Source organism: Mirounga angustirostris, unplaced genomic scaffold (assembly GCF_029215605.1).
Source record: "Mirounga angustirostris isolate CCGP_5_RB_7025 unplaced genomic scaffold, mMirAng1.0.hap1 SCAF_1, whole genome shotgun sequence".
NCBI classification, from domain to species: Eukaryota; Metazoa; Chordata; class Mammalia; order Carnivora; family Phocidae; genus Mirounga; species Mirounga angustirostris.
This window is the reverse complement of record NW_026991709.1, coordinates 127,115,931-127,129,898: the sequence shown is the minus strand read 5'-3', so window position 1 is coordinate 127,129,898 and position 13,968 is coordinate 127,115,931. Positions and strand designations below refer to the sequence as shown.

General features: G+C 37.4%; 1 protein-coding gene across 3 annotated transcripts in view; it reads left to right on the top strand.

Moving 5' to 3' along the window:
- Positions 1 to 13,968, top strand: part of DNAJC13 (DnaJ heat shock protein family (Hsp40) member C13) — a 123,951-nt gene that overhangs the window by 13,498 nt on the left and 96,485 nt on the right. For all 3 annotated transcript variants that reach the window (XM_064587774.1, XM_045903786.3, XM_045903785.3), the window contains one exon: positions 6,634 to 6,714. In XM_064587774.1, the coding sequence (XP_064443844.1) occupies positions 6,634 to 6,714 (81 nt within the window). The remainder of the gene's footprint in view (positions 1 to 6,633; positions 6,715 to 13,968) is intronic.

The window sequence follows — 13,968 nt, the reverse complement described above, 5'->3', positions numbered from 1 at the left end:
TTCGGCTCAGGTCATGATCATGATCATGGAGTCCCAGGATCGAGTCCCGCATCAGGCTCCCTGCTCAGCAGGGAGTCTGCTTCTCCCTCTGACCCTCTCCCCTCTCATGTGCTCTCTCTCTCCTCTCATCCTCTCTCTAAAATAAATAAATAAAATCTTTAAAAAAAAAAATAGCTTTACCTGAAAATTTGGAGAGGTTAATATTACACTGTTGAGAAGTAGGTCCCAGCCTCAGATCTCATTAATCCGGTTATTTTAAAAGTTCAGGTGTTAGTTAAAATAGTATTTTTCTGTTATTGAGCTCCTTAAAGACTATCTTGGAATCCTATATTAATAGGAAATTTCTGTCATGTTTGTTTTGAACAGTTCATTTAAAAAAAAATTTTTTTTTAGCCTTTTTTTTTTAGATATTTATTTACTTATTTATTGATGGAGAGAGAGAAGGAGAGGGAGAAGCAGGCTCTCTGCTGAGCAAGGAGCTTGATTCGGGGCTCGATCCCAGAACCCCGGGATCATGACCTGAGCTGAATGCAGACATTCAACCCACTGAGCCACCCAGGCACCCCGTTTAAAAAATTTTTAAAGCTTATCTATAGACAGAAATATTCAGCTTTGGAGCTTTCCTCTTTCTTTTTTTTCTACAGATTTTATTTATTTATTTGAGAGAGAGAGAATGAGAAAGAGAGCACATGAGAGGGGGGAGGGTCCGAGGGAGAAGCAGACTCCCTGCCGAGCAGGGAGCCCGATGCGGAACTCGATCCCGGGACTCCAGGATCATGACCTGAGCCGAAGGCAGTCGCTTAACCAACTGAGCCACCCAGGCGCCCCGCTTTCCTTTTTCTTTTATTTCTTTTGCCTTGTGTTGAGTATGGCAGTTTGTTTCATTGTTTGAAATTGTGTGAAGGTAATAATTGGAATAGTTCTAAATTAATCCAGGAATGTACTGTCAAATGATACATCTGTAATTAGATGGTCAGAATGAATTTATTTTGAGTTCCTAAATTCGAGGAAAGGTTTTACTGCTTAGGTTAAATAGAGTGTAGAGTTAAGTAGATTGAGTCCACAGTCTGGCCCAACTCCTTACCAGCTGTGTGACCAGGGAGAAGTGGTATAAATTCTCTAAGTTTTCTTGTCAATAAAATGGGAATCATCATATCTGTACCATGTACCATGGTGGTGTTATGGAGACAAAATGAGGTAGATAGATAAATGCATAGTCAAGGCCTGGTCTAATCATTAACACGTGATGAATACTCAATGGACCTTGTTTTCAGGACATGTCTTAAATCTTTTATTAGAGTCACCATGCCTCCCCAATTTCAGGGTAATCTTTACTGAGGGCTCAAAATAAAAAAGGGTTATCCTGATTTACATTATGAGGCTATGCAGACACTAGTAATACATAGCACTGAATTATCCCCTTATTTGGCTATGTAGGTGAGTATCTCCTCCCTCTCTTACCTCTCAAATATACCTGCCTATATATAACATGGCTGAAGGCAAGCTTTTCAGATAAAGGAGTACTTCTCTTCCAAAAAAACCACTTCCATTATACTAGCCTTTTTTGGTGGTGGTTATTCAGGATTGGATGCACAATAGCAGTATCACTTGTTGCTTCCTAAAATATTAGAGATAATTGTCAGGTGTGCCGATTTTGGCCATAGGAACTTCTGATGTCTAGAGTGCTGAAGTACTTCTTTAATCTTATATTGTATTTTTCTGTCAACATGATTATCTGCATCAGTATTTCTATCAGGCCAGGTAATCAGTAGTTTACTTTAAAATTTTCTTAAATTTTATTTTATTGTGGTAAGGACACAACATGAGATCTGTCCTCTTAACAGATTTTTAAGTGTGCAGTACAGTATTGTTAACTATAGGCACCATGCAGTATAGCACATCTCTGGAACTTAATTATCTTGCACAGCCGAAACTTTATACCCATTGATTAGCAACTCCCCCTTTCCACTGCACCCCAGTTCCTGGCAACCACCATTCTTCTCTCTGTTTCTATGAGTTTGACTATTTTAGATAACTCATATAATACTGCATGGAGTCATGCAGTATTTGTCCTTCTGTGACTGACTTATTTAACTTAGCATCATGTCCCCCAAAGGTCACCCATGTTGCATATTGCAAGATTTCCTTTTTCAAGGCTGAATAATACTCCATTGTATGTGTATGCCACATTTTTTTTTTATTCATTTATCCGTTGATGGGACTTGAAGTTGTTTCCGCATCTTGGCTCTTATAGAAAATGCTGCAATCAACATGGGAGTGTTGGCTCTTCAAGATCCTAATTTCAGGATAAATACCTGGAAGTTTGATTGCTGGATCATATGGTAGTTCTATTTTTAATTTTTAGGAACTTCCATACTGTTTTCCATACTGCTTACACCATTTTACATTCCCACTAACAATATTCAGTTTCTCTACATCCTTGCCAAAACATGTTGTCTTTTGGGGTTTTCTTTTGTTTTGATAATAACCATTGTAACAGGTGTGAGGTAATATCTCATGCCCCCCTTTTTTTTCAGATTTTACTTATTTATTTATTTTTTTAATTAATTTTTTTTTTTTAAAGATTTTATCTATTTATTTGACAGAGAGAGAGCACAAGTAGGCAGAGCGGCAGGCAGAGGGTGAGGGAAAAGCAGGCTTCTCACTGAGCAGAGAGCCCGATGTGGGGCTCGATCCCAGGACCCTGGGATCATGAGCTGAGCCGAAGGCAGACGCTTAACGACTGAGCCACCCAGGCGCCCCAGATTTTACTTATTTATTATTTTTAGGCAATCTCCACACGCGGGGCTTAAACTCAAAATCCCGAGATCAAGATTTGCATGCTCCATCGACTAAGCCAGCCAGGCACCCCCTCTTGTTCTTTTGAGTTGCATTTCTCTGATAGTGACATTGAACATCTTTTCATATACCTGTTGGCCATTTATATATCTTCTAGTAGTTTAATTTTATATTAATGTGTGTGTTAGATCTTCTCTCCCTTTCTCCTTTTATCTATCCTAACCTAAGAACTCTCTGGAGTCTGGTGCTTTCATCACCACCAAGTTCCTAGGTCTTCGGAAAGTTGTAGAAAAGCCTTCTTGATGTAAACTTTTTAAAATTCCCCTCCTAAAAGATCTGTTTGGGTTACGTATTCCCCTAAATCAGTGATACCTATGAAGTCATCTTTAGGATTCCCCCCGGGTCATGCTCTAAGTTCTTTGGGGCTATCATTTTAAAGTCTCTATTATTTTTCCCTCACTTCCATTTTAAATTTAAAGTCCCTTAATGATATCAGTCACTCTTCACTCAAGTACATTTTTTGTCAGTTTTCTAAGATAGGCCTTGGTACAGAGTCTGTCATTCAGATATCTTAAGTTATGGACTACCAATCCAAACTCCACTCTTTAGTATTGGCCATCACCTTTTCTGTCCTTCTTTCTTATTCCCTTATTCCAATCTTCAGTCGTAGTATATAAGGGAAAGATAACATCTGTAGACCTGTATTTTTCACTATTTTGGCATATTTTCAGAGATCCTACCTAAGTTTCTTTTCAGCAACATCATTTACTGCAAATGATTTAGAAGGCAGGAAAAATGTTTGCTGGTTTTAATAAGTCTTAGTTGGCTGCCTGTTTCATCTCAGATACACAATCCAGGAAAAAAACAAAATGCACCAACTGTCAGGACTATATTTAGCTGTCTCCATAACATACTAGTAGGAAGATGTCAGTTGACTGTAATTTCCTTTCTAAGATTTCCCTAACCTTGCTGTTACTTGTGGTTCTCTTATTCTTCAGAGCATGAGTTGATGCTTTTCCAGATGATTTGACAAAACCTTATTTATGAGTACTTGTTAGAACATGAAGTTTAAAGTGGACATCAGAATTTCCCGTGGGGTTGCTGCATTTCATTCATTCACTCAAATACTTACTGAGCACCTGTTTTGTGTCAGGAACTCTTGTAGGCTCTGGGTATACACACACACACACACACACACACGTTAATGAGCTTAATAGGCAGAAATGCTTCTCTCTGGATATGGTAGCAGGATTAGATGGATAATAAATTGCACGTTAGAAAGTGAAAGGTGCCATAGAGGAAAAATGAGCAGGAGTCAGAGGGAATTGAAGGTGTAGAATGAGGAGAGTGATTACAATTTATAACAGGATAGTTAGGGTAGGCCTCATTATAAAAGTGACATTTGAATACAGATTTGAAGGACATGTGAGCCATGTAGGTATCTAGGGGAAGAGTGTTCTACGTAGAGTATAGAGGCCTTTGCCACTCTGCTAATACAAAAACAAGTAGTAAAAATGAAGAAAGCAATTTCAAAATAGCAGTGTCTTTTAAAATGTTTTTGCTGTGCAGGTATATATACTCAGAAATAAAAACATGTTCATACAAATGTATATAGCAGCATGATTCATAATAGCAAGAAAATAGAAACAACACAAATGTCCATTAACTGATAAATAAAAAGAATGTGGTATATCTATACAATAGAAGGAAACTAATCCATGCCAGAGTGTGGATGAACTTTGATAATGTCATGCTAAGTGAAAGAAGGCAGTCACAGAGACCACATTTTGTATGACTCATTTATATGAGATGTCTAAAATAGGCACAAATCCATAGTGACAGAAAGTAGGTAAGTGGTTGCCAGGTGCTGGGAGTGAGTGGGAATGAGGAGTGACTGCTAACAGGGTTTCTTTTTGGGGGCATAAAAATGTTCTAAAAACAACATTGGTTGTAGAACTCTGAATATACTAAAAACCCCTGAATTGTACACCTAAAAAGGGTGAATTCTATGGTGTGTGAATTGTATCTTAAAAAGCTGTTACAAAGTGTTTTTTTTTTTGAATGAAATTAGTTTTATTCAAGTTATTAAAAGAATGCTGAATAAAAAAAAATTAGACCAGTGAACCATAATATGTTTGGAACCATATAATTCTAGCTATTTAGTGTGCATTAACACTTGGTATGTATCCAGTATTTTTAAAAGTACATTTCTAATTAAGGGCAGGGAGAGATGGTCAGGTCACACAAGAAGAAATCCATGACCATATTCATTTTAACTTTTATGCAGTATGAAGCAAATTATGTAGTATTTTCAAAATTTATCAGTCTTTTCCTTAGTAAATAGTTCTAATAATTTATCCTGTACAGTTAGCTAAATTTAAATTTTCATGAAGTTAAGTGGGTTCTGGATTTCATACACTTCTGGGTTACAGTCAGTAGACTAATTTTAAAATATGACAACATGGTCCCTCTGCATGAAGCTGGTAGGAAGCTATCACCATGTGATCCATCGCACAAGTTTAGAGCCCTGAACTGTTTGGTCTATGTACTCTTCAGCCGGAAGAGTTCACTCACCAAACTTTTTAGGTTTCTAAACACTTACTGTCAATTTCTGTACTTAGCTTGATGCTTGTGATTACACTATAAGTAGCATTGTTCTAGTATATTCATCCAGTGGAATACCATATAGCCTTAAAACATTACTTTTTAAAAGAATATTTAATTCCATAGAAGGTTCTGTAGTAGAAGGTTAAAATTGTGTGAAAATGGGCTTAAGCAGTACAATTGACAATCTCAATTTTGTTTTATTTTTATTTATTTATTTATTTTTTAACCAGCCCTGAAAGAAATTATTTATGTATTTGACAGAGAGAGACACAGCAAGAGAGGGAACACAAGCAGGGGGAGTGGGAGAGGGAGAAGCAGGCTTCCTGCTGAGCAGGGAGTCCGATGCGGGGCTCGATCCCAGCACCCTGGGATCATGACCTGAGCCGAAGGCAGACGCCTAATGACTAAGCCACCCAGGCGCCCCTCTCAATTTTGTTTTAAAAGAGCCTATTCTAGGGGCACCTGGGTGGCTCAGTTGGTTAAGCATCTGCCTTCAGCTCAGGTCATGATCCCAGGGTCCTGGGATTAAGCCCCATGTCGGGCTCCCTGCTCAGCAGGGAGTCTGCTTCTCCCTCTGCCTCTCCCCCTGCTTGTGCTCTCTCTCAAATAAATAAATAAAATAAAATAAAATAAAAATAAAAAAAGCCTATTCTAAATAGAAGAAGGGAGGCTAGAATGATTATCTTTAGATGCTAGGATTTGCATTATGAGCATTTTAGATTTTTTACTGTGGACATGCATTACTTTTGTAATGAAAATATTGTTATTTTTAAGTTAAATTGTATTTACGGTGGGTCTCCTTAAAGTGACAGTGACAACAGAACAGCTGGCTCTTAGTAACTCAGAAACCTTTTGGAATTGATTTGATACTTGGCAAACATTTTTAGGTGCCCATATTGTGCAAGGGCATTGTTTGGTAATGTGAGATTTAAAGATTCATTTACATGAACATTTTTTATTAGATTCTTTACTCTTGGGATGTTGAGGGCAATTCTTGTCCTCAAGAAACCCAGTGTAGTGGAGGGGAGCAATCACAATATGGTGCGCTAAAGTATGTGAGAGAGACGTGAACAGACCACTGCCTGTTCCTTAAAACCTGTGGTCTTGTAGAAGAATCTGTGCCTTAAAATCGGTACTACATGGCAAGCTCTGAAAGTATGGTATGGGAGATTCAGGAAAAACTCGAAGGATAACTGTACTAAATTCAGCCATATTTTTATCTTTTAGGTTTCAGCACAAAATGAACATAATTAGGGAGAACAAGGATTTGGCATGTTTCTACACGACAAAACATTCATGGAGGGGAAAGTAAGTATTTCTGTTGGTTTTATATTTCTGTGCCTCTGTGAAGTATCATTTTAAACATAATTTTCAATATCTTGAATAGTACCACACAGCTCACTTTTGCCATTTAGCCCTTCTCTTCTGAAAAGCATATGTGCATATTTTAAATGCAAATCCTACACTTGGAATAAATTATTGTTCTTTTTTTCTTTTGACATTTCTGGTTTTCTGTGTTAGGTAAGAGTTGGTAATAATTAAAAGTAACAAAAGGAAAACAGACCATCTGTCTACCTTCTTCGATGTTGCCAGTTAATGATTGGATTATATAGTAGTGGCAGAGTATTAATTCCATAGCTTTATTGCCCGGAGGCTAACCTGTGTGTGATGGCTACATTTTTGTGTCGATTTGCCGGTCAGAGAAATATGCTAATAGTGTTTTTATAATCTTTCTTTAGTCCTATAATGGATTTAAAAAAATTGGGTTTGCTCTTATTTTTTCCTTGGGAGAGGAAGTGACATTTTTTAGTAGGCTGCCTGGTCAGACCCAGATGTTGATGCTTCTGTTTCCTTTTTGTAAAACCGGTGATAATTCCTACCCCTCAGATTGCTGTGAGGACTAAATGAAGTGACATGGAGCATGCGAAGGTTTTAAAATCATGCCTAAATACATTGAGTATTCAGTGGATGGCACCAGTTGATCATTACCAAAAAGAGGTTTCCTGTCTAATCCTTTTAAGTAGTAATAAGTAAAATGAGTGTCCCACACTTCGACAAATAGGTGACCACATTATTCCAAATCAGGCCTCAGATAAACCATGCCACATACACAAAGCCAGTAACTTTGGATCTTTTTCTGAACTTTTCATCTTTTAGGTAATAGTGTAGTAACTTCTTAGAATGGTGCAACATCTGAATTCTGTAGTGTTTCTGGTTTGCGTTAGCAAACTGACTATAATTTTGAAAGATAGAGTGTACGAGCTCCTAAATTAGGGAGCATAACTGTTATAGTTGTAGAATATTTCTCTTGAAATTTTTTCTTCATTTAATTTCATTGAGCAAAGTTAGAAAATTAACATACCCAGGGTAGTGTGAGTCTCTTTAGTTCTTTGAATCAGCCTTAAAAAAGATTGTGTATTGAAATTATTTTTATTTTTTCCTCAAGTGGTAGGTTGCTCTGATCATCATACTCTATTTTTAATACAAGTATAGCATAGTGAAACAATAATTCTAAAAAATAAGGTTACTGAACACTTTTTGTTTTGTGAGCTTGTCAGTAATTGTGGTATCTGGAGAAGTTTTTTTTTGATGTTCTAGGAAAGTTGTGACTAAGACTTAAGACAATCCTCCTTCTTTACCTTCTGTAGTAATTTGGAGGAGAACTGTTTATTTGCTCTCAGCACGATTCCTTGCCTCCATCATTGACACCTTGAAACTTTTTTGTTTTGTTTTACAACATCCTTATTAAGATAAAATTTTCATAACATAAAATTCACCTTTTTAAAGTGTACCATTAGTGGTTTTTAATGTATTCAGTAGAGTAGTGGACACTAACCATTTTTGGAGCCCTTTCATCACCTTCCCCAAAATCTTCTCTAATAATATTAGCAATTACTTCCCTTTTTTCCTATCTTCTCAGCATCTGGCAGCCACTAATCTACTTTCTGTCACAAGATTAGCTTTTTTTTTAGATTTATTTTGAGCGAGGTAGCGCGCGTACACACGAACACAGAGGGAGGGGCAATCTTAAGCAAAGAGAATCTTAAGCAAACTCTGCTGAGTGCAGAGTCCAACATGGGGCTCCATCCCAATGACCCTGAGATCATGACCCGAGCCAAAACAGAGTCAGATGCATGATTGTCTTCTTTCACTTAGCATAACGTTTTCAAGGTTCATCCTATTGTAGCTTGTGCATTTCATTTCTTTTTAATGCCAAGTAATATTCTATTGTATGAATTTACCACATTTTGTTTATCCACTCATCAGCTGATGGACCATTGTTGGTATTGTTTGATTGGTAAATACTGATTGGTATTGTTTCCACTTTTTTACTATTATGAATAATGCTGCTATAAATGTCTATGTGTAACCTTATGGGTGAATGTGTATTTCCAGTTCTCTTGGGTACATACCTAGGAGTGGAATTGATGTTGTATGGAGTTATATAGAGTTACATGGTAACTCTATGTTTAACATTTTGAGGAATAGCCAAGCTTTTCCAAGTGGCTAAAGCATTTTGCAATCCTACTATCAGGGTATAAGGAATCCACTTTCTCCACATCCTTACCAACACTTGTGATTGTCTCTTCTCTTATTTTAGCTACCCTAATGGATATAAAGTGGTATCTCTGTCATTTTATTATTTTTTAAAAGATTTATTTATCTCTTTTGAGAGAGAGTGGGCACATATGTGCGTGAGTGGAGGGAGGGACAGAAGGAGAGCATCTTCAAGCAGACTCCCTGCTGAGTGCAGAGCCTGAGGCGGGGCTCAGCGCACAACCCCATGAGATCATGACCTGAGCTGAAACTAACAGTCGGATGCTTAACTGACTGAGCCACCCAGGCATCCCTTGTTGTGGTTTTAATTTGCATTTCCCTGATGACTAAGATGTTGAATATCTTTTTGTGTGTTTGTTGGCCATTTGTATATTTTTCACAAAATGTCTATTCAAATAATTTATCCATTTTTTATTTGGGTTATTTGTCCTTTTATTGTTGTAGGAGTTCATTATATATTCTGAATATAAGTTGCTTATCAGATACATGATTTGCAGATATTTTCTGCTATTTTGTGGGTTGTCTTTTCACTCTTGATGGTTATCTCCTGAAGCACAAGGTTTTTGATTTTGATGAAATCCAGTTTGTTTTTCTTTTGTGATTTGTGCTTTTGGTGTCATATCTAAGAAGCCATTACCTAATCCAAGGTCTCAAAGATTTATTCCTATATTCTAAGAATTTTATAGCTTCGATTTTGGGTTAATTTTTATTGTAGTGTGAAATAGGGATGCAACTTCATTCTTTTTGCATGTGGATATCCAGTTGTCCCAGCATCATTTGTTGAAAAGATGATTCTTTCCCCGTTGAGTTGTTTTGGCACTCTTGTCAAAAATAATAGGCCATAAATGTAAAGGCTTATTTCTGAACTGCCAGTTTTGTCCCATTGATCTATATACCTGACCTTATGCCAGAGCTATACTGTCTTGATTACTGTAGCTTTGTACTGTTTTAAAACTAGGAAGTTTGAGGTTCCAGCTTTGTTCGTTTTCAAGATTGGGCTATTCTGGGTCTCTTGCATTTCCGTATGAATTTTAGAGTCAGGTAGTCAATTTTACAAAAAAGGCTGCTGGGATTTTGATAGGGAATTTATTAAATATGTGGATCAAATGGAGTATTGCCACCATAACAATATTGAGACTTGATCCATGAAAGTGGGATGTCTTTCCATTTATTTACATCTTTTAAATTTTCTTTCAACAGTATTTTGTTGTTTTTAATGTACACACCTTGAAGCTTTTACCTTCTTGAAAGATCTTGCATTTCCAGAGTGTGATAGTTATTTCATTAATAATGTAAATTATTATGTGGCACTCAAATTTTTATTATACTTACCTATTTTATGTGGCCAATTCTAATCTAACTTTAAAGCATTCCTCATCAGTCTTAATGCAAAAAAACAAATGGCTAACATTAAAAATTCTGTATTGTTTCAGAGTTGTTAATTGAATCCTTTCTCTAGAAATAAGTCTATTTACAACAAATTCTACATGTGATTTTGGGGATTTAGGGCCTCAGTTTTAAGTGACTTCATGCCTACATACATACTGCTAACCCAGGCCCAACATTCAGAAAAATGACATTGATAGTGGCAGCAAAGATGAGGAAATATTTTTCTTTCTATGTATTTCTAAGTTAAAAGTATATGTCTAAATTAAACATGTCTATATATTTAGATATGTTCTAAATTAAAAATAACCTCTTTTACATATTTCTGTTGAGGATATTCATGTGACCTATTTCATATTACCTTTGTAATAGTTTTCTTTTTTTTTAAAGATTCTATTCATTTATTTGAGAGAGAGAGACACAGCGAGAGAGGGAACACAAGCAGGGGGAGTGGGAGAGGGAGAAGCAGGCTTCCCGCCGAGCAGGGAGCCCGATGCGGGGCTTGATCCCAGGACCCTGGGATCATGACCCGAGCCGAAGGCAGTCGCCCAACCAACTGAGCCACCCAGGCGCCCTGTAATAGTTTTCATGTGTCTCATTTTGCAGCCACTACTCCATACTCTTAATAATTCAGGTCTATTCACGGTTAGTGTAGTCTCCTTAGCTGGCAAAGTAGCCTTTTCTCCTATGCTTGTCATTTTCCCACTTGCAAAGTACATGACTATATGTTTGCTCTGGAAGGAACAGGAAGGGCGAATAGATTTCAGGAGTAAAAAGCACCTTTCTTTCACGGAAGAGCAAAGTTTCCTTTTTGGCCTAAGCAAGCCATTTCTAATAGGAAGGAGAATGCATATATTTCAGTTAAAGCAGAAGTGTAGATTCACTTTGGGAAACTTTAGGGTGATTTTCAAAATGTAGGTTTTTAGTTTTTTCTGGGTGGAAATTACAAATAAAATCTACCTGTGGATCACTTTGGTATTTGCATACATTAATTGTAGCAAATACTCTGAATTTAAGAGTAGCATTTTAGTGTCTGCACTAGATTTTAATACGTTGGGATGGATATATGGTAATCAGTCTGTGGAATTAAATGGCAGATGCTTATGACATTCATATACAGTCTGTGTAGTGACTAGATACAGGAAATTGAGAGGAAAGTCAACTGAAAGTGAAGCTGGCAAATTTCTGATACCTTTCTTATGTGTAGAAATAGAATCCTGCAAAAGAAGAGATACTCCTCTCTTTAGCCATCTGGAATTTACAAATGTCACCAACTCTGATAATCCTAGAAATCCTGAGTGTTTTTTCCCTTGCTTTATTGATCTAGCTCTTGACCCTGCCAGCCTCTAAACCTCAGATGAGTGCATCTTGAACTGTTTTTGTGTTTTCTTTATATAATTCTTTATGCTTATTATCAGGCAATCTGGGATTTGAACATTTTTCATCCAGAAGTGCAAATAATAACGCATTTGCTTTTTGGGAATTTTGTATTTACACACAGTGTTGTATTAAAAGCAAGCTCCAGGAGCAAAGATAGTCTTTTCATCTGGACATGCACATGCAAAAAAAAAAAAAAAAAAAAAAAAGAATCTAGGCACAGACTTTACACTTTTCACAGAAGTTAACTCAAAATGGGTCACTGACCTAAACGTGAAACACAGAAGTCTTAAAGATAACATGGGAGGACACCTGGGTGGCTCAGTTGGTTAAGCGACTGCCTTCGGCTCAGGTCATGATCCTGGAGTCCCAGGATCGAGTCCCACATCGGGCTCCCCACTCAGAGGGGAGTCTGCTTCTCCCTCTGACCCTCCTCCCTCTCGTGCTGTCTCTCATTCTCTCTCTCTCAAATAAATAAAATCTTAAAAAAAAAAGAAAAAAGACAACATGGGAGAAAACCTAGATGACTCTTGGGTTTGGTGATGACTTTTTATATACAACACCAAAGATGTGACCCATGAAAAAATGAATTGATCGGCTGGACTTCATTAAAATTAAAAATTTCTCTGCAAAAGACACTGTCAAGAGACTGTAAAAACAAGCTGGGAGAAAATATTTGTAAAAGACATTTGATGAAGGACTATTCAAAGTATACAAAGAACCCTTAAAACTCAACAATAAGAAAACCAACAACCCAATTAAAAAATGAGCCAAAGACTTTAACAGAGATCTCACCAAAGTAGAAATACAGATGACAAACATATGAAAAGATGCTTCACATCATCAGTCATCAGGGAAATGCAAATGTCGGGATACTACTCACATTTATTGGATTGGCCAAAATCCAGAACACTGAAGTGCCAAATGCTGACAAGGATGTGGAGCAAAGGGAACTCCCATCCGTTGCTGGTGGGAATGCAAAATGGTATAGCCACTTTGGAAGACCGTTTGGTGGTTTCTTACAAAACTCAACATCCTCTTACCATATGATCCAGCAATCACACTCCGTAGTATTTACCCAAAAGAGTTGAAAATTACATCCACACAAAAACCTGCACACAGATGTTTATAGCACCTTTATGTATAATCACCAAAACTTGGAAACAACCAGAATGTCCATCAGTAAGTGAATGGACAGATAAACTGTAGTACATGCAGATGATGAGTATTACTCAGTGCCAAAATGAAATCAACCATCAAGCTAGGAAAGACATGAAAGAAACTTAAATGCATATTACTGACAGAAGCCAGTCTGAAAAGGTTGCATATTGTATAATTCCAACTACATGACATTGCAGAATAGGCAGAACTTTGGAGACAGTAAAAAGATGAGTAGCTGCCAAGGTTTAAGGAGGAGGGAGGGATAAAAGGTGGAGCACAAAGGATTTTTAGGGCAGTGAAACTTACTCTGTATGATACTGTAATGGTGGATACATGCCTTTATACATTTGTCCAGACCCATAGAATGTACAACACCAGGAGTGAACCCTAATGTAAACTGGACTTGGGTTGAAAATGATGTGTCAGTATAGGTTCAGCAATTAAACAAATGTATGTACCACTGTGGTGGGTGGAGAATTTGATAATAAGGGAGGCTGTGCATGGGTGGGGACAGGGAGTATTTGGGAAGTCTCTGTACCTTTGGCATAATCTTGCTGTGAACCTAAAACTGCTCTAAAAATTAAAAAAAAAAAATTTTTTTTTTTTTTAAAGATTTTATTTATTTGACAGAGCACAAGCAGAGGGAGAGAGAGGGAGAAGCAGGCTGCCCGCTGAGCAAGGAGCCCGATGTGGGACTCGATCCCAGGACGCTGGGATCATGACCTGGGCCGAAGGCAGCCGCTTAACCGATTGAGCCACCCAGGTGTCCCTAAAAATTAAAAATATTTTTAAAAACAGCTCTATCTGAGCTGGAAAAAATACAGACCTTGCATCATGAAATTTAAGCCCTTACATTTCATGGGATGTGGTTTAGTTCCCCTGAAAGAAACGGGACATTTTCTTACTGAGTTACTGGGATAGATAATTGCAGAGAGAGTATGTGCTATACATTCCTTCTTCCTCTTTTCTGAGGAATACAACTTCTGATGTGAGTCATCTCAGGTGAAACTCATCTTTCAAGTGGAGTTTGACCAGAATCAGAGTATCCTGGTATCATAGGCATAGGAATGATCACTTTGC